The 20,896-nt window shown below is 41.9% G+C and overlaps 1 protein-coding gene across 1 annotated transcript; it reads right to left on the bottom strand.

Moving 5' to 3' along the window:
* Window positions 1-1,266: 1,266 nt before the first annotated feature.
* LOC124151082 (cell surface glycoprotein 1-like) lies at window positions 1,267-20,449 on the bottom strand. Its single transcript, XM_048389492.1, has 3 exons — window positions 20,325-20,449; window positions 16,697-17,122; window positions 1,267-2,669 (listed from the first exon to the last, which is right to left on the bottom strand). Exons 1-3 carry the CDS (start codon window positions 20,413-20,415, stop codon window positions 1,678-1,680), a joined length of 1,509 nt encoding a protein of 502 aa, XP_048245449.1. The 5' UTR covers window positions 20,416-20,449; the 3' UTR covers window positions 1,267-1,677.
* Window positions 20,450-20,896: the final 447 nt, after the last annotated feature.

Genomic DNA, 20,896 nt, shown 5'->3' with positions numbered 1-20,896 from the left:
ACATTTTGGCTCAATACCTTGTACGGTCCCTCGTATAAATGTATATTTCCTACCTCACACAAAAATGGCTTTGCGTTTCTCTTTTTGAAGAGTTTATTACTTACAGTAATAACGAAAATTGTAATGTGCGCATTTCAAGATATATCCATTTTGCTAGCGATAAACATCGTCATTTGGTTTTGGTCATGATGCTTTTAACAAGGTTCTAGCCATATTAGGGCGAGGTTGACACCAGAAATGGGCTTCACACATTGTACCCATGTTTGTAATCGAATGCGGACATTCGGCTTGACGAGCGAACGCTTTAACCTATCACAATAACAGTGAGCGAGTGAGTGAGTATGGTTTTACGTCGCTTTTAGCAATATTCCAGCAACATCTCGGCGGGGGACACCAGAAATTGGCTTCACACATTGTACCCATGTCGGGAATCGAACCCGTGTCTTCGGCGTGACGAGCGAACGCTTTAACCACTGGGCTACCCGACCGCCCCCTTTCACCATAATAAGCGTGTACGTTATCTCAGTGGCCATTCGGGTTTAGAATCGGTCCCTAGCAACCAATGCTGGTCGTAGGAGGCGACTAACGGGATCGGGTGGTCAGGCTTGGTGACTTGGTTGATTGCGTGTCATCGTACCCTGACTGCATGGATCGTTGCTCATGAGATCAATCACTGGATTGTCTGATCCAGAATTGATTTTATATACTGGCCGTCGTTTTGTAGCTAGGTTCTTGCTGAGTATGTCGTTAGACAAGAACACACACTCCAACGAATGAGCGAATTAAAAGTAGATGAAGTATGTATTTAAACTAGTGATGTGTCATCCTAACACGGTATAGGATGAGTATAGCCGTGAAGATCCGGATTAGATCTAGAATTGTTCTTCAGCAACTAATGCTGGTCGTTAGTGGCGACTTACGTGATCGGGTGGTCAGACTCGCTGACTTGGTTGATGCATGTCATCGTATCCCAATTGCGTAGATCGATGCTCATGATGTCAGCCACTGGATTGACTGATCCAGATTCGATTATTTACAGACCGCCGTCATATAGCTGGAATATTTCCGAAACATAAACAACGTTTGGCGTCTTTAATTAAAGAAATCTTGTCACGATATGGCTGATATATTGCCGATTTGACGTTAAATCTTAACTCACTCACTCACTAATTAAAGAAATACATATGATAATTGAAGAAGAAAGGGGAATTTATTATTCAAAGTTGATTTTACATTTTAATTAAGAGACAATCAGATACAGTAGATTCATATTTCAAGACGTCTAAAGAAATACAAAGTAATAATTATTTCATGTATTTATAATGTTGATTTGCTTTAACAATTCGAAAGCATCATTAAACGTCGCTGAAGTCATTTATCATGTTCACGTACACGTACAACTGTGTATTTCTTAATTTCAGGAATATTTTACGAAATTCGAAAACGTCATTTACAACAGAGGGTAATTTGACTTTTAGCTTTCATATTGACAAACAATGTATGTGTGTTTTCTGATAGCAAATGTCATTGGGAGCGTAGTTTCACGGATAACTTCTCTTTTAGATATTTACTCAAAAATGTATCGCCACCCTAATGTGAAAAAGAAGAACATATGGAAGTACATGTGTGCATGAAGTCCACATCGGTATATATTTGGGGCATGCTATGGTCGGTATATCAAATTGCCTCGCTGTCCTTCAGCTGATCAGGTTTCGGTCTCTCCTCTGCAGCATCTTTCCGCTGATCTTCAGTTTCCGGTCTCCCTTCTGCGGCGTCTTTCCGCTGGTTTTCCGGTTTCGGTCTCCCTTCTGCAGCATCTTTCTGCTGATCTTCAGGTATCGGTCTCCCTTCTGAAGCATCTTTCTGCTGATCTTCAGGTATCGGTCTCCCTTCTGCAGCATCTTTCTGCTGATCTTCAGGTATCGGTCTCCCTTCTGCAGCGTCTTTCTGCTGATCTTCAGGTATCGGTCTCCCTTCTGCAGCATCTTTCTGCTGATCTTCTGGTATCGGTCTCCCTTCTGCAGCGTCTTTCTGCTGATCTTCAGGTATCGGTCTCCCTTCTGCAGCATCTTTCTGCTGATCTTCTGGTATCGGTCTCCCTTCTGCAGCGTCTTTCTGCTGATCTTCAGGTATCGGTCTCCCTTCTGCAGCATCTTTCTGCTGATCTTCTGGTATCGGTCTCCCTTCTGCAGCGTCTTTCTGCTGATCTTCAGGTATCGGTCTCCCTTCTGCGGCGTCTTTCTGCTGATCTTCAGGTATCGGTCTCCCTTCTGCGGCGTCTTTCCGCTGATCTTCAGGTATCGGTCTTCCTTCTGCAGCGTCTTTCAGCTGATCTTCAGGTTTCGGTCTCCCTTCTGCGGCGTCTTTCCGCTGGTTTTCCGGTTTCGGTCTCCCTTCTGCAGCATCTTTCTGCTGATCTTCTGGTATCGGCCTCCCTTCTGCAGCGTCTTTCCGCTGATCTTCAGGTTTCGGTCTTCCTTCTGCGGCGTCTTTCCGCTGGTTTTCCGGTTTCGGTCTCCCTTCTGCGGCGTCTTTCCGCTGGTTTTCCGGTTTCGGTCTCCCTTCTGCAGCATCTTTCTGCTGATCTTCTGGTATCGGTCTCCCTTCTGCAGCATTTTTCCGCTGGTTTTCCGGTAACGGTCTCCCTTCTGCAGCGTCTTTCCGCTGATCTTCAGGTTTCGGTCTTCCTTCTGCGGCGTCTTTCCGCTGGTTTTCCGGTCTCCCTTCTGTGGCATTTTGCCGTTGATCTTCAGGGTCCTGTCTCCGGTCTGCACCGATTTCCAGCTGATCGTCAGGCCTCGTCATGTTAACCTCCTCCAAAGGACGACCAGGACCATCAGGACGTCCTGTAGACGGCATGCCAAGACAGGCACCGATGGTACACGCTATGACCAGCACCATCAGAGTCTTTACAACACCTTCCATAGCTGCAAGAAAAAAAAAATCTTTTGATTGTCTCTTTCACGAGCTTCAACTATCCAAAAGATTTCACACAATGGGCCACTAGAAAATTGAAACTGTTTGGAAAAAGAACAACATTATTTCAACTTATAGTACAATTTTGCGATGGTCAGCAGTAATGCAACCTCAGCGTCGAATAATTTTCAATCTTTCCGACGTTTGTTTTCAGTAAATTGGGAAATCAAATTTGTTTTACTCCCCACTCAGCAATATTCCAGCTATATGACGGCGTTTGTAAATAATCGAGTCTGGAACAGACAATCCAATGATTGACATCATGAGCATAGATCCACGCAATTGGGAAACGACGACATTCTTCAACCTATTCAGCGAGCCTGACCACCCGATCCCGTTAGTCGCCTCTTACGACAAGCATAGTCGCCTTTTACGGCAAGCATGGGTTGCTGAAGACCTATTCTACCCCGGATCTTCATGGGACGTTGGAGTGAGTGGACCAGAGAGCCCAGTTATAATATGAGCAACGATCTGTTCTTTCAGGTTACGATGACATGCTCTCAACCAAGTCAGCGAGCCTGACCAACGGATCGATTTGGTCAGCATAATGTGGGAGGAAAGCCCGAAATGATGCAGGTCCTAGGCTGTCATCGCTCTGGTGTAAGGAACTGACAACAATTATGACATGGTCTATATAGATATACTACCGACCAAAAATAAGGGAACTAATGATTTGAATGTAGCTATCATTGAGTGTACATTTATAATCTGAACGCAACATCTAATCACAATGAAAGTTCACATCATGCATAAGCAGCACACAGAAGCCAAAGTATGTACTCCCCATTACTTATGGAATTGTCCTCAAAATGTCCGAAAGGGAGGGGAGGGATTGGACGTAAATATCCCAAGTTGCCCGCGAATGTATGGGATGTAAAGAAAAGGGTAATTTCTCGACTGTTGGACAAGTACCGTCAAACGGGTGGGGCTGCAATGAGACCTATGGCAGGCTCTCATTACATTAATTGCACTATGCAATAGATTCAAATCTGTTCCTGCTGACACTACCGAATTCCGAACAGTAACAGGAAGGCTAATTTCAATATCTACCGTTAAAAACCTTTCTTTCTTAAAGGAAGGCGTCCTGTGAAGGTTTGACCCTTACAGTGTACCATAGTCGGCAAAGATTGGGTGGGCTAGGCAACACCATGGACGGGATGTGCGCCAATTGTGTCAGACCATGTTTACAGACGAATCAAGGTTTTGCATCCGATTCACACAGATGGCAGCAAACGCTGTTGGCGACAATTCTTGACCATTATCGGTTTGGGGGCAGTAGTGTCATGGTTGGGGGTTATATCTCGGGTGGAGAGTGTACGCCAGATTGAGTGAGTGAGTAAGTGAGTGAGTGAGTATGGTTTTACGCCGCTTTTAGCAATATTCCAGCAATATCACGGCGGGGGACACCAGAAATGGGCTTCACACCGGGTCTTCGGCGTGACGAGCGAACGCTTAAACCACTAGACTACCCGACCGCGCCTGTACGCCAGAGACCCAGCACCCGCCAACGTGACCCAGCTTGGGGTAGTTCCTCAGGCGGAATGACGGGCAATACCAAGGGCAACAATACGCAAGTTAATCAACAGTATGCCATCAAGGTGTCGTGCATGTATTGCCCAACATGGTGGACACACCAGATATTCAGATCAACACGACCGAAATCACTTTTACAGAAGTCATCACACATTCACTATCTCAACATCAGTTCCCATATTTTTGTCTGTGGTATATGTGGAGCTTTACACTACTGATCAATGTTATTTACTTTGAACAAAACAAATCACTTGACAGACTAAGGTAGCAGGATGCCATTTTATGGCGTATTGGGAGAAACAAACATCTAGAATTTTCCAACCCTTAAAACGGATGAACATCTTGCCTTCATCGCCGAAACACATGCAAAGAACCCAAGGCAGAATAGAAATACCTTTATATCTTTTTAGCTTATAGGATCGATCTTTAACAAAATTAAACTCTTATTATCCTATTAAACTCTTTTTATCCAATTAAACTCTTCTACCCAGTTAAACTCTTATTAACCAATTAAAGTCTTATTATTCGATTAAACTATTATTATCCAGTTAAATTCTTATTTCCCCAATAACATCTTATTATCAAACGACAGTAAAAGAGAGGCATTTTCTGTTTTAGGCATCAGAAAATAATAGCACATCGAATTGAACCTTTTTTGCTTTAGACTATGTCACGATATTTAGAGGCCTCTAACCCATCACTACAAGATGCAGTTGCCAGTTGACAGGTCATCAAAATAATAATAATAATAATAATAATAATAATTAATAAAACATGTAATACAACTTAGAGACCCGTGAAGATCCGTCCTCATCAACCCATGCTTGTCGTAAAAGGCGACTATGCTTGTCGAAAGAGTCGACTAACCGGATCGGGTGGTCAGGCTCGCTAACCTAGTTGATGCATGTCATCGATCCCAATTGCGTGGATCGATGCTCATGATGTCAATCACTGGATTGCCTGGTCCAGACTCAATTATTTACAGACCGCCGTCATATAGCTGGAATATTGCTGAGTGCGGCGTTAAAACAAAAAACAAACAAACAAATAAAACTTAGAAAATAAAGTAACAAACAAACCTGTCGAATATCGTCCAGACGCTGTGAATTTTGCAGTCAGCCTCGAGAACGATGATTCCAACTTCGAGTTTCAAGACAAATACCCCCTCATTTATACCACCCTGCATCGTGACTCCCTGCCGTAAACTTTGCCCCTCAACATTGGAAATTGCACCCCCGGTTGGGACCACCTCCCGTCATAGTCTTGTGACTGTGACAAACTTTTCCCAAAATAGGCCAAACGTGCTGGAGTATTCATTTAATGAGAGCCTTTAAAAGCCTTCTAAGGTTTTATGTTCCTCAAGGAGGGGACAGGCTTGTTTAATGCTTTACTGTCAATGTTTTCAGGTGGACGTTTGATTGCATATAAATTGTTATGCAGTTTTCCCACAATATGGTGTTTGCTACACATTGTTGCTATAGGTCATTCACAGTTCAAGTCGTGATGTATTTAATTTATTATTATTTACATGAACGTATCGTCATGGGCTTTTGTAATAACAGTTTCCTTTTGAGTGCATTCACGCACGTGACAAGCACATGTTCATATAAACTAATGCCCAAAAGAAACGATACCAAGTGTTTGAAAGTTTATGGAAAAAAAACAAAACCATATAGAAAATTCATATTGGTATATTTCATTAGAGCTATCTTTTAACATTATGTGTACAAACAATAATTTCAATCAAACTTTAATATGTAGACGGACAGACCCAAAGAGTCGTGTCAACAATGAAAGCCACAGTCATAACACATGACGAGGCAAGTGTGTAAAATGTCAGAATACTCTTCATAATGTCACATTAATATCGGGTATGTCCACCTTGAGCATTAATACACGCCAGAACACGTCGACGGGCCGATTACGTCAAACGTCGAAAGATGTTGGGGGGAATTGCGTTGCCATTCGGCAAGGAGGAATTGTTCCAATTGCTGGTGGTTGACCTGACCCACTGGTCGACCTCTGATTTAGCGATCGAGGTGATCCTATAAATTTTCAATGGGGTTCATGTCCGACAAACATAACGGCCATGGTAAAACCTGAATGTTCGCGTTGTTAAGGTCAACCATGCCGTATGCGGCGTCGCATTATCGTGCTGGAAAATGATTCCATGATTATTGTCTGACATAACCGTTGCATCAACCTGGTAACAGTTATACGGGCGCATCTAAACGTTCTGGCATTGAAGGCGTGCGTCGCTCTTCGTTGGGCCATTTCTACGGCTCTCTCCATCTCTGTCACAGTTAAACGTGCTATTTCTTTGGTGTGCTTTTTGGTGTTGTGTTCCAAATGTATAGTGTCAACAGTTTTAGACAGTAGATCTGCACGTGCATTTCATGCTACCGCACCTGACATCGTTTTCCAAATTGTCAATTTTTCCCGCTTTTCCCCACCGATCGGATTTGGCTTGGTACGTGGGACATGTTTAAGTATGTTTTCATATAAAATAGATCACATACAAAAAAAAATAATACAAAAAATAGTTGGTATCGTTTCTTTTGGACATTAGTTTATTAATCACCTATAAGTGCCAATTTGCTTCCCTTGTTAAGTTTCCACCTTTTGTTATCTTATTACTTTGTTGTTCTTACACGTACATATATATGCTCTCTGCATCATATCATCCATTCACCTGATGAAGGAGTAAGCATATATCCGGAACGTTGTGTTCCTCATAATTGACATCCATAAATTTTCTTCTTTATGTGTATCACTTCTGAATAATCAAATTAATATATTTGTTTCATTTGACACTTCTACTACTACTACTACTACTACTACTACTACTACTACTACTACTACTACTACTACTACTACTACTACTACTACTACTACCACTACTGGCACACGTTTTCTCACCACGCCAATACTTTTTAAACAGTTAAGTTAGATATTTGGTTCATTTCTTGTAATGTGTTTGTTAAGCTGTTGCACGATGATACGAGTATTCACTTTGTATACGTTATGAGTACCCATCGTGTGGTATGGCAACAGTATACAGTTTATGGCCGCCTTCGTCAAGGTGGGTCATAAATATCTAGACACCCACCTTACAACTGACAGCATCATCCGACTCATACACTCCTGTATCAGCTCAACATACTTCACCTGGAGAGATAACTTCTATCAACAAACCCACGGCCTCCCAATGGGATCCCCACTATCACCATTGATCACCGAGATATTTATGACCCACCTTGAAGAAAAAGCCCTGGAAACATCCCCAATAACTCCCCTCTGCTGGTTCCTCAAAGTCGATGACACCTTTGTCATCCTACATCCCAACTCTATTGGACCACCTGAATTCACAAAACCCACGAATGCAGTTCACCATGGAGGAAGAAACCAATCGACAGCTCCCCTTCCTTGATGTACTCGTACAGAAAGATAATAATGACAAACTCCAGACCACTGTTTATCGGAAACCTACCCACACAGATCAATTCATACACTATGCCTCCAACCATCCACCTCAAGTCAAGAAAGGAATTGTTTCAACCCTAGCAAGACGAGCTCACAACATCTGTTCCACGAAGCAACATACAACTGAACTAAACCACCTCAAACAGGTATTTCCACAGTATAACTTCTATCTTGAGCAACTAGTACAACAGACGATACAGAACATCACCAAGATGTCTACTTCCATTTCATCACTTACTGGAACCCACCGTCCCACCTGTTACGACAATAGACATGATATTTGATTATGGCTGATATTGAACAATACAGGCTGGAAGTGGGTTACTTTGCTGCAAAAGTGCATTCTAAATTTGCTGTCCGATTTATGAAATCCATTCACAATTTTAAGTTGTTGTGTCTCTACAGCCCTCACGTATCGGTAATTGTTTCTCTCATCCTACTATGCTGTGGCGATATTCACCCCAACCCAGGGCCGAACTATTTCAGAGACCTTAATATAATACATTTAAACGTACGCAGTTTGAAAGATAAAACTGATTTACTTGACGCAGAATTTCGATCATATGATATTATATGTCAAACAGAAACCTGGTTTCATGCAGACATCCGCAGTGTTGATATAGCAATACCTGGATACCACCTTTCATTCAGGAAAGACAGGCAAACTCGCGGTGGCGGTGTCGCGATCTATGTCAAAAGTAATCTACACGCAAAACAGTTGTGCTATCTTGACACTCCTGGGCTTGAGGCGGTGTGGGTACAGATAAAATGTCAAAAGCGTTCTTACAAAATCGGTTCCGTCTATCGAGCAGATAAGAGTGCGGCGTACTGGGATCTGATTGAGGAATCTATCGGTATATGCAGTCGATCTGAACATGTACACTGTCGTTGCGGGGACTTTAAAATTGACGTCATTCGGGAAAATCGAACAAAAATAGATTTCCTTCAATTAATGTATGATCTTAAACAGATAATATATCAGAACCAACTAGAATTACACCACATTCAAGTACCTTGATAGATTAGATTTTTGTTTCTAATGTTAAAACAGTAAACGAATCTGGAGTTCTTGACCTTATCTGCAGTGACCACTGTCCGATATATGTGACCATCAAAGAACCAATTTATCTCCCTACAAACTATAAGAGGAAGGTTTATAACTATCCCTTAGCTGATACAGAAAGTATGAACAGGTGTGTCTTCTAAAAGTATAGAGAAAATCGTAACCAATTTAACATCCGCAATAACGAGGATCTGTGATGAACACATACCAAATAAGACTGTCACCATCAGACCTGCAGATCCACTTTGGATGACGAACCATATACGATCTTTGATTCGGAAACGTAATCGTTTACATAAAATTGCCAAACAAAGTAACCATCCAACTAAGTTGGCTAATTTCAGATCAGCAGGAAATAAAGTTTCTTCCGCTTTCAGAACTGCTAAACAAATATTCGTCTCTAAAATGGAAGATACTGTTAATAACTCGCCTTGTACCAAAACGTGGTGGCGCCTGATTAAAGCGTTTATAAAATTACGCAACGATAACAGCCATAATTGAAGACCATAATCGAGATGTGCCCGACCCCCCGCTTCCCTGTAACTCAACATTATCTAACATCACTCTAACCCGCGATGACGTCAGAGATATTCTGTTGTCATTGGACACATCAAAAGCGACCGGTCCGGACGGAATAGGAAATAAAGTACTTAGATACACCGCAAATAGTCTAACATCCATACTTTCGAAATTGTTTAATTTATTACTTAGCCAGTCAATTTTTCCCTGTTTATGGAAAGAAGCATCAGTTATACCTATCCACAAAAAAGACAGCGTACATGAATGTTCAAACTACCGTCCTGTCGCACTCACATCTTGTTTATCGAAAGTCTTTGAGAAATGTGTATTTAAATATGTATTCAACTTCCCAAGAGATAACGACCTACTAACAAATCTACAATCAGGATTTATGCCAGGAGATTCCACATCAAATCAATTAACCTATTTGTATAATTTCATAGCTAAAGCTCTTGATGAAGGAAAAGAAGTTAGAGCAGTCTTCTGCGATATAAGTAAAGCCTTTGATAAGGTATGGCATAGAGGAATTATTAATAAACTGAAAACTCATGGTATCCAAGGCGAACTATTAAAATGGTTTGAAAGTTATTTAGAAAATAGATTACAACGGGTAGCAATTAACGGGTGCAAATCTGACAAGAAAGCTGTACTAGCTAGAGTAGCTCAAGGCTAAGTCCTTGGACCACTTCTTTTTCTGATATACATTAACGATATTGTATGTGATATTGACAGTAACATTCGTCTCTTTGCAGATGACACTTCATTATATGTTATCATAGAAGATCCATCAGTTGCTGCTACCTGTCTTAACAATGATCTAGATACAATTTCACAATGGGCCCGTAAGTGGCAGGTTACATTTAACCCAAATAAGACCGAAACATTTAACCCAAATAAGACCGATACAACGCCCATACAGTCAAAGAAACGGCCAACATTCTAGCTGAGCACTTCTCATCTGTCAGCAGCAACACAAATTGCAGCGAAGAATTCAAACAGGAAAAAATGCTTAATATGCTTAAGATCTCAAAACGGCCACAAAGCAAGCATCTGGTATACAATATACCTTTTACTGTGACAGAGTTTGATGATGCGATACAACATAAAATAGGCACATCACCTGGTCTTGACACAACCAGCTACGAGATATTGAAAAACCTACCTGATCAAACCAAAGGCTTACTCACTGAGTTGTATAACACGATATGGTCCAAAGGAGAAGTCCAAAAGCATGGAAACATGATACAGTTATCCCGCTGCTACTGCTAAGCAAGGGAAAGACGAAGCCCTACCAAACTCTTATCGACCGATCTCACTCACCTCAAACATGTGCAAAGCCATGGTAGCCATGGTTACGAAAAGGCTCATGCATTACCTTGAAACTGGCAACTATATAAAACCTGACCAAAGTGGCTTCAGGAAGGGACACTCGTGTCTAGATCATATTCTAAGACTGGAAAATGAAATAAAAAAAGCTCAATTAAACAGACAATACCTAGCCGCAGTATTTCTTGACTTCAGCCAAGCCTTCGACATGGTATGGCATGACGGACTCCTCTCAAAACTAGCACAAAATGGAGTAGAAGGGAACATGGCAAACTTCATAGACAGCTTCCTGCAAGACAGGTCGCTATCAGTTAAAATAGGGAACGATCGATCTGATCCTATGGCACTGGACAATGGCACGCCACAAGGCAGCATTATAAGCCCAACCCTGTTTAATATCATGATCAGTGATCTTTTTGACCATGTCAACTCTCCTACCCAAACTTCTAAATTCGCTGATGACGGAGCAATATGGGTAAAGCACAGAGATATTTCACAAATCAGAAAAAAACTCCAGTCAGCCCTGGACGGAGTAGATCAATGGTGCAATAAATGGGGATTCACCCTTTCAAGTGAAAAAACTGTTGGAGTTCTATTCAAACGCCGGGGGAAAGATGCTATGATACCCCGTGTCTCAATAAAAGGCAAACCTATCAAATTCGAAAAATCTGCAATATTTCTTGGGGTGATCCTTGATCAACACCTCACTTGGCGCAAACATATAGAATATGTGGAAAACAGATGTAAAAACGACCTGAACGTATTACGGGCAATTTCAGGCACATCTTGGGGCACATCGAGGGACACTCAGCTGGACCTCTACAAATCTCTTATCAGATCAAAAATTGACTATGGTTGTGAGGCTTTTCATTCAGCATCAAATACTGTCTTGAGGCGCCTAGACAGAATACAATACAAAGTCCTAATGCTGGCCACAGGCGCAGCATCAGGCACCTCACTAGAAGCACTACAAGTAGAAACGGGAGAACTCCCATTGAAACTAAGAAGACAGCAGGCAATATTATCGTTCTGGGGACGAAAACCAAACCCTTTGGTTAAAAAGACATGGCAAGACAAAAACACTCGAGATGAAGCCCTAGCTCGAAAAAATCCCTCACTAAAGCAATCTGGGATATTAGTACGTGAACTCATTCGAAGTCACAATTGTGATGTCATTCAGCCTCCAGAAAGTCACTACAAAGGGTTACACCCTCCCTGGACTCCCAAAGTTGACACTGCTTTAACATCAGAAGTCACTAAAAAAGAAAACCCAACCCTACTACGATCAGTAGCTATCACTAAAATTCAAACTACCTGAGACAGCTGGGCCCATATATACACTAATGGATCCAAGAATCCTATCAACAACAGTGCTGGTTACTGGATCCATATCCACAGCTCCAAACCCCAAGCACATTCAGTTCGCTTGCCTGATGGTCAGTCAGTATTCACGGCTGAACTGGAGGCAATTCATCATGCACTCAAACTCAAACCGGAACTTCCGGAAGCAAAGGCAGTCGTCCTATCAGACTCGCTAAGTGCACTTCAGGCCATCAGTGGCAGAAACTCAAACTCCAGGCCAAACACAGTCATCAATATTCTATACGAATATACACAACTATCGGACCAAGGGCGACAGGTGGAGCTGTGTTTGATCCCCTCTCACATAGATATTCATGGAAATGAAAAAGCAGACTCACTGGCGAAGCCAGCTCTAGACAAAGCGGATATACAGCCTATTCCCTTTAGTAAACTAGAGATAAAAATCAAAATCAAAACCTCCATAGCAGAAAGATGGCAAGCCCAATGGGACGCAAGTAAGATCGGCAGATGGCTATACAAAATTCAACCCAAGGTCCAACAAAAGCCAAACTCATCCTCAAATGAAAGGAAAATTGAAATTGCTATCTCACGCCTCAGACTCGGTCACAAAAAGCACTATGACAAGGTTTGTCCATCTTGCAATCAGGCTGAAAACATTGATCACGTGTTACTAGAATGTCAAGACCATGCCCCAGTCCGGGCTAGGTTAAAACAAGAATTGCAGTTATATCCGCTATCTGTCATAGATCTCATAAAGCCAAGAGATGCAATAGCGAAGGCCAAACTAACTTTATTTCTGAGAGATGGACAGCTACTCGAACGTATATAAACAGAGCAGCCAAGGATAAATATGAAATCATATCAATATGAGAAAATAGAAATCATATCAATACAAAAACAGAAATTATGTGAACACCAAACTCACAATAGATATGTGTACCCTACTCACACACAGGAGTCCCAAAGAGGGACAGGTCAGCCGAAATTGCCTAGGCAGAAAACGACCTCTTAAACACTTAATGCAACAACAACAACAACACTCTGTATATCACTAGCTTGATAACTGTGTTAGAACCTACACCGAAACGTCGTTCTTAATTGTAATAAAGAAGTTGTTTATACATAAATTCTTATCCTTACTTAGTACTCCAACTTCTAAATGCCTATCAAAGAAGTCACTGACCTTTACATCAACATCTTCACTAACAATGATTGGAGATAAAAATGTGCTAGATTTAGAAGTGACTCTGGTGGGCTCAACAATAACATTCCTAAGGCTTGTATTTTTTCTGTGTAAAATTTCGTTTCTATGATTTTTTCTGTTAGATAATGAATTTTCATTTAAATCACCGACAATCACCATTTTATTAGATATATCCAATGCAACTTCGATAGAATTATCTAAACGACTCCAAAACTGTATAGAATTGTGTTTCGGTCTGTAAACAACACAGAGTAATAAAGGCCCTTGAGGAAGAAATATTTTTATCCATATACTTTCATCAGTAATATTTTCTAGTTCGTGCATTCTCTTGTATGTTAAACACTTAGTGATATATAGCATAACCCCTCCCCCAAAAGGATTTCTATCTTTCCGTACTGGATCATGAAATGATTGCCACAGTTTCATTGTCTGCAGATTCATCCAGATGTGTTTCAGTGAAACAAACTACATCATGATAATACAAATGATAATACTTATAAAGTGAAAACAAGTCATTCCGCTGATAAGACATATACTCTTAAAACAAAAGAAACGGAAAACGGATATTTTTGGCCATAAAAGCAAAATTAGCGGACCAAGAGGTGCAACATGAAGAGGTTTAATGTGTTATAGTGTGAGTGACAAATTTCACGGAATGAAATTATCACAACAAGGACATGCAAACCATTAGTCGGGAAACACGTACCAACAACGACTGCATTGGTGTCGTCAATGAAGGGTATGACCTTAACTGCGATGGAGAGATGTCTGGTTCAGCGACGAATCAAGATTTCTCCTCCGTCAAGGGGATGGAAGAGCACGGGTCTACAGACGTCGAGGAGAACGTTACGCCGGAAACTGCGTACAGGAAGTGAACAGGTTTGGTGGGGGTAGCGTTATGATGTGGGCGGCTATCTCTCACCATGGCAGGACAGGTTTGGTCCGTATCCAGGACAATGTTACGGATCAATGATACATCAACGAAATTCTCCTACCACACGTCCTCCCAATTGCAGCCAACGGCAACGATGTATCCAATGCAGCAGGACAACGCTTGACCACAGACAGCGCGGATCACAAGAGCCTGTCCACACAACAACAACGTTGATGTTCTCCCCTGGCCCTCCAGATCCCGGGATTTGAACCCGATAGAGCACCTGTGGGATGAATTGGATAGACGGCTACGCCGACGTCAACCACAACCCTAGACGTTGCAGCAGTTGGCCTTTTCGTTGCAGGGCGAGTGGGCTATCATTCCCAAGGATGCGATTCGCATACTCGTCTCTTCCATGGGCAGGAGATGTCAGGCCGCTATCGATTCCAACGGGGGACATACGCGTTATTGATGGTAGATGGCTTTCACTTGGACTTTTCATATGTACCGATACCTGAGATGACTAAAATCACCAAGTGTTCTCTCCACAACATTTTGGCTCAATACCTTGTACTGTCCCTCGTATAAATGTATATTTCCTACCTCACACAAAAATGGCTTTGCGTTTCATTTTTGAAGAGTTTATTACTAAAAGTAATAACGAAAATTGTAATGTGCGCATTTCAAGATATATCTATTTTGCTAGGGATAAACATCGTCATTGAGTTTTGGTCATGATGCTTTTAACAAGGTTCCAGACATATCAGGGCGAGATTGACACCAGAAATTGGCTTCACACATTGTACCCATGTTTGTAATCGAATGCGGACATTCGGCTTGACCAGCGAACGCTTTAACCTATCACCATAATAGTGAGCGAGTGAGTGAGTATGGTTTTACGTCGCTTTTAGCAATATTCCAGCAATATCTCGACGGGGAACACCAGAAATGGGCTTCACACTTTGTACCCATGTCGGGAATCGAACCCTTGTCTTCGGCGTGACGAGCGAACGCTTTAACCACTGGGCTACCCGACCGCCCCCTTTCACCATAAAGTGTACGTTATCTCAGTGGCCATTCGGGTTTAGAATCGGTCCCTAGCAACCAATGTGGTCGTAGGAGGCGACTAAGGGGATCGGGTGGTCAGGCTCGGTGGCCTGGTTGATTGATTGTCATCGTACCCTGACTGCATGGATCGTTGCTCATGAGATCAATCACTGGATTGTCTGATCCAGAATTGATTTTATATACTGGCCGTCGTTTTGTAGCTAGGTTCTTGCTGAGTATGTCGTTAAACAAGAATACACACTCTAACGAATGAGCGAATTAAAAGTAGATGAAGTATGTATTTAAACTAGTGATGTGTCATCCTAACACGGTAAAGGATGAGTATAGCCGTGAAGATCCGGATTAGATCTAGAATTGTTCTTCAGCAACTAATGCTGGTCGTTAGTGGCGACTTACGTGATCGGGTGGTCAGACTTGCTGACTTGGTTGATGCATGTCATCGTATCCCAATTGCGTAGATCAATGCTCATGATGTCAGTCGCTGGATTGACTGATCCAGACTCGATTATTTACAGACCGCCTTCATATAGCTGGAATATTTCCGAAACATAAACAACGTCTGGGGACTTTGATCAAAGAAATCTTGTCACGATATGGCTGATATACTGCCGATTTGACGTTAAATCTTAACACACTCACTCACTAATTAAAGAAATACAAAGAATAATTGAAGAAGGAAGGGGAATTTATTATTCAAAGTTGATTTTGCATTTTAATTAAGGGAAAATCAGATACGGTAGATTCATATTGCAAGACGTCTAAAGAAATACAAAGTAATAATTATTTCATGTATTTATAATGTTGATTTGCTTTAACAATTCGAAAGCATCATTAAACGTCGCTGAAGTCATTTATCATGTTCACCTACACGTACAACTGTGTATGTCTTAATTTCAGGAATATTTTACGAAATTCGAAAACGTCATTTACAACAGAGGGTAATTTGACTTTTAGCTTTCATATTGACAAACAATGTATGTGTGTTTTCTGATAGCAAATGTCATTGGGAGCGTAGTTTCACGGATAACTTCTCTTTTAGATATTTACTCAAAAATGTATCGCCACCGTTATATGAAAAAGAAGAACATATGGAAGTACATGTATGCATGAAGTCCACATCAGTATATATTTGGGGCATGGTATGGTCGGTATATCAAATTGCGTCGCTGTCCTTCAGCTGATCAGGTTTCGGTCTCTCCTCTGCAGCACCATTCCGCTTATTTCTCCCTTCTGGGGCGCTGATTTCCCGGTTTCGGTCTCCCTTTTGCAGCGTCTCTCTGCTGATTTTCCGGTTTCGGTCTCCCTTCTGCAGCGTCTTTCCGCTGATCTTCAGGTTTCGGTCTCCCTTCTGCGGCGTCTTTCCGCTGGTTTTCCGGTTTCGGTCTCCCTTCTGCAGCATCTTTCTGCTGATCTTCTGGTATCGGTCTCCCTTCTGCAGCATTTTTCCGCTGGTTTTCCGGTAACGGTCTCCCTTCTGCGGCATCTTTCTGTTGATCTTCTGGTATCGGTCTCCCTTCTGCGGCGTCTTTCCGCTGGTTTTCCGGTCTCCCTTCTGTGGCATTTTGCCGTTGATCTTCAGGGTCCTGTCTCCGGTCTGCACCGATTTCCAGCTGATCGTCAGGCCTAGTCATGTTAACCTCCTCCAAAGGACGACCAGGACCATCAGGACGTCCTGTAGACGGCATGCCAAGACAGGCACCGATGGTACACGCTATGACCAGCACCATCAGAGTCTTTACAACACCTTCCATAGCTGGAAGAAAAAAAAAAATCTTTTGATTGTCTCTTTCACGAGCTTCAGCTATCCAATAGATTTCACACAATGGGCCACTAGAAAATTTTCGATCTGTTTGAAAAAAAGAACAACATTATTTCAACTTATATTACAATTTTGCGATGGTCAGCAGTAATGCAACCTCAGCGTCGAATAATTTTCAATCTTTCCGACGTTTGTTTTCAGTAAATTGGGAAATCAAATTTGTTTTACTCCCCACTCAGCAATATTCCAGCTATATGACGGCGTCTGTAAATAATCGAGTCTGGAACAGACAATCCAATGATTGACATCATGAGCATAGATCCACGCATTTGGGATACGACGACATGCTTCAACCTATTCAGCAAGCCTGACCACCCGATCCCGTTAGTCGCCTCTTACGACAAGCATAGTCGCCTTTTACGGCAAGCATGGGTTGCCCAAGACCTATTCTACCCTGGATCTTCGTTGGACGTTGGAGTGAGTGGACTAGAGAGCCCAGTTATAATATGAGCAACAAGAATGTCATGACAAAATGTGTACGGGTACTGATAGTCGACGGCAAAAATAAGTGTGACAATCTAGATGTTCAAAAGCTGTGAGCGAGTTGGGTTAAACGCCGCTTTGAACAGTATTCCAGTTGTATCACAGCGTGTCAGCATAATGTGGGAGGAAAGCCCGAAATGATGCAGGTCCTAGACGGCCATCGCTCTGGTTTAAGGAACTGACAACAATTATGACATGGTCTATATAGATATACTACCGACCAAAAATAAGGGAACTAATGATTTGAATGTAGCTATCATTGAGTGTACATTTATAATCTGAACGCAACATCTAATCACAATGAAAGTTCACATCATGCATAAGCAGCACACAGAAGCCAAAGTATGTACTCCCCATTACTTATGGAATTGTGCTTAAAATGTACGAAAGGGAGGGGAGGGATTGGATGTAAATATCCCAAGTTGCCCGCGAATGTGAAGAAAAGGGTAATTTCTCGACTGTTGGACAAGTACCGTCAAACGGGTGGGGCTGCAATGAGACCTATGGCAGGCTCTCATTACATTAATTTCACTATGCAATAGATTCAAATCTGTTCCTGCTAACACTAACGAATTCCGAACAGTAACAGGAAGGCTATTTTCAATATCTACCGTTAAAAACCTTTCTTTCTTAAAGGAAGGCGTCCTGTGAAGGTTTGACCCTTACAGTGTACCATAGTCGGCAAAGATTTGGTGGGCTAGGCAACACCATGGACGGGATGTGCGCCAATTGCGTCAGACCATGTTTACAGACGAATCAAGGTTTTGCCTCCGATTCACACAGATGGCAGCAAACGCTGTTGGCGACAATTCTTGACCATGATCGGTATGGGGGCAGTAGTGTTATGGTTTGGGATGGTATCACACATGACAGGCGAACTGATTTGGTTATTGTGAATGGACATTGACTGGCCAGCGATATCTTGACGAAATTTTGCGCCTTGTCGCTGTTCAATTTGCTAGAATTATCGGCAGAAGTTTTGAACGGCAAGGTGACAATGCCAGACCACGTCGTGTCAAGGTCGTCACCGATTATCTTCGACGAGAAGGCATACGGACTTGGTCTGGCCCGCTAAGTCCCCTCTGATGTGTGCTTGACATCTGTGGGATGTTCTCGGGTGGAGAGTGTACGCCAGTGACCCAGCACCCGCCAACCTGACCCAGCTTGGGGTAGTTCTTCAGGCGGAATGACGGGCAATACCAAGGGCAACAATGCGCAAGTTAATCAACAGTATGCCATCAAGGTGTCGTGCATGTATTGCCCAACATGGTGGACATACCAGATAAACAGATCAACACGACCGAAATTAATTTTACAGACTTCATCACACATTCACTATCTCAACTTCAGTTCCCATATTTTGGTCGGTGGTATATGTGGAGCTTTACATACTGATCAATGTTATCCTTAAACACAACAAATCACGTGACAGACTAAGGTATAGTCTGGAAGGTAATTTAAGGTACCGAAGTTTACTACAATATCTGAAAGACTATTGGACCTACTCCAGTCAAAGTTGGTATGAAATTATTAAACAGTCATACATAACTGGATATTACATTTAAAGACAATCGGTGCATGAATAAAAAATCTGTCTATTTAGCTATCACTATATGTCATCAGCAACCAGACCTGTTCGTCACGGGTGGAACGAGCATTCATTGAAACAGCCATCTGCACAATGCTACCCCTGCGTCACAGGGACATATGACACAGTTGAACCAATCAACTCAACTCGAAAGGGTGCACGTGAATCACGCACGTTGAGACGCCCAACGCTAACACCGTATTCGTGCGTGCGCGATTCCCGATATTGTAGTAAACGTCGGTACCTTAAATTACCTTCCAGACTATAGCAGGATGCCATTTTATGGCGTATTGGGAGAAACAAACATCTCGAATTTTCCATCCCTTAAAACGGATGAACATCTTGACTTGATCACCGAAAGACATGCAAAGAACACGAGGCAGAATAGAAAATACCTTTATATCGTTTTAGCATATAGGATCCATCTTCAACAAAACTAATGTCTTATTATTCGATTAAACTTTTATTATCCAATTAAATTCTTATTTCCTAAATAACATCTTATTCTCAAACGACAGTAAAAGAGAGGCATTTTCTGTTTTGGGCTTCAGAAAATAATAGCACATCGAATTGAACCTTTTTTGCTTTAGACTATGTCACGATATTTAGAGGCCTCTAACCCATCACTACAAGATGCAGTTGCCAGTTGACAGGTTATCAAAATAATAATAATAATTATTATTATTATTATTATTATTATTATTATGATGATGATGATGATGATGATGATGATTATGATTATTAATAATAATAATAATAATAAAACATTTAATACAAGTTAGAGACCCGTGAAGATCCAGGGTAGAATAGGTCTTCAGCAACCCATGCTTGCCGTAAAAGGCGACTATGCTTGCCGAAAGAGGCGACTAACGGGATCGGGTGGTCAGGCTCGCTGACTTAGTTGATCCATGTCATCGATCCCAATCGCTGCTCATGATGTCAATCACTGGATTGTCTGGTCCAGACTCAATTATTTACAGACCGCCGTCATATAGCTGGTATATTGCTGAGTGCAGCGTTAAACAACAAACAAATAAAACTTAGAAAATAAAGTAACAAACAAACCTGTCGAATATCGTCCAGACGCTGTGAATTTTGCAGTCAGTCTCGAGAACGATGATTCCAACTTTAAGTTCCAAGACAAATACCCCCTCATTTATACCACCCTGCATCGTGACTCTCTACCGTAATCTTTGCCCCATCAACATTGGAAATTGCACCCCCGGGTGGGACCACCTCCCGTCATAGTCTTGTGACTGTGACAAGCTATTCCCAAAATAGGCCAATCGTGCTGGAGTATTCATTTCATGAGAGCCGGCTTTACGTTCCGCTAGGAGGGTACAGGCTTGGTTTATGCTTGACTGTCAATGCTTTCAGAAAATGCAAAATTGTTACGAAGTTTCCCACAATATGGTGTTTGCTACACATTGTTGCTATAGGTCATTCACAGATCAAGTCGTGCTGTATTTAATGTATTATTATTTACATGAACGTATCGTCATTGTCACATGGGCTTTCGTAATAACAGTTTCTTTTTGAGTGCATTCACGCACGTGACAAGCACATGTTCATATATTATCACCTATAAGTGCCAATTGGCTTCCCTTGTTAAGTTTCCACCTTTTGTTATCTTATTA

The sequence above is a fragment of the Haliotis rufescens genome, unplaced genomic scaffold (genome assembly GCF_023055435.1).
Source record: "Haliotis rufescens isolate VD_foot unplaced genomic scaffold, xgHalRufe1.0.p SCAF_8, whole genome shotgun sequence".
NCBI lineage: Eukaryota > Metazoa > Mollusca > Gastropoda > Lepetellida > Haliotidae > Haliotis > Haliotis rufescens.
Note: the sequence above shows the minus strand (reverse complement) of the source record. Positions and strands in the feature narration are given on the sequence as shown.

Excerpts from the sequence above, each read along its gene's own strand:
- LOC124151082 (XM_048389492.1), bottom strand. The coding sequence starts at position 20,415 with ATGAGGGGGTATTTGTCTTGGAACTTAAAGTTGGAATCATCGTTCTCG. Across the intron at positions 17,123-20,324 it reads GTCTGGACGATATTCGACAG|CTATGGAAGGTGTTGTAAAG; the intron begins GTTTGTTTGTTA and ends TTTTTCTTCCAG. Across the intron at positions 2,670-16,696 it reads AGGGAGACCGAAACCTGAAG|ATCAGCGGAAAGACGCTGCA; the intron begins ATCAGCGGAAAG and ends CGAAACCTGAAG.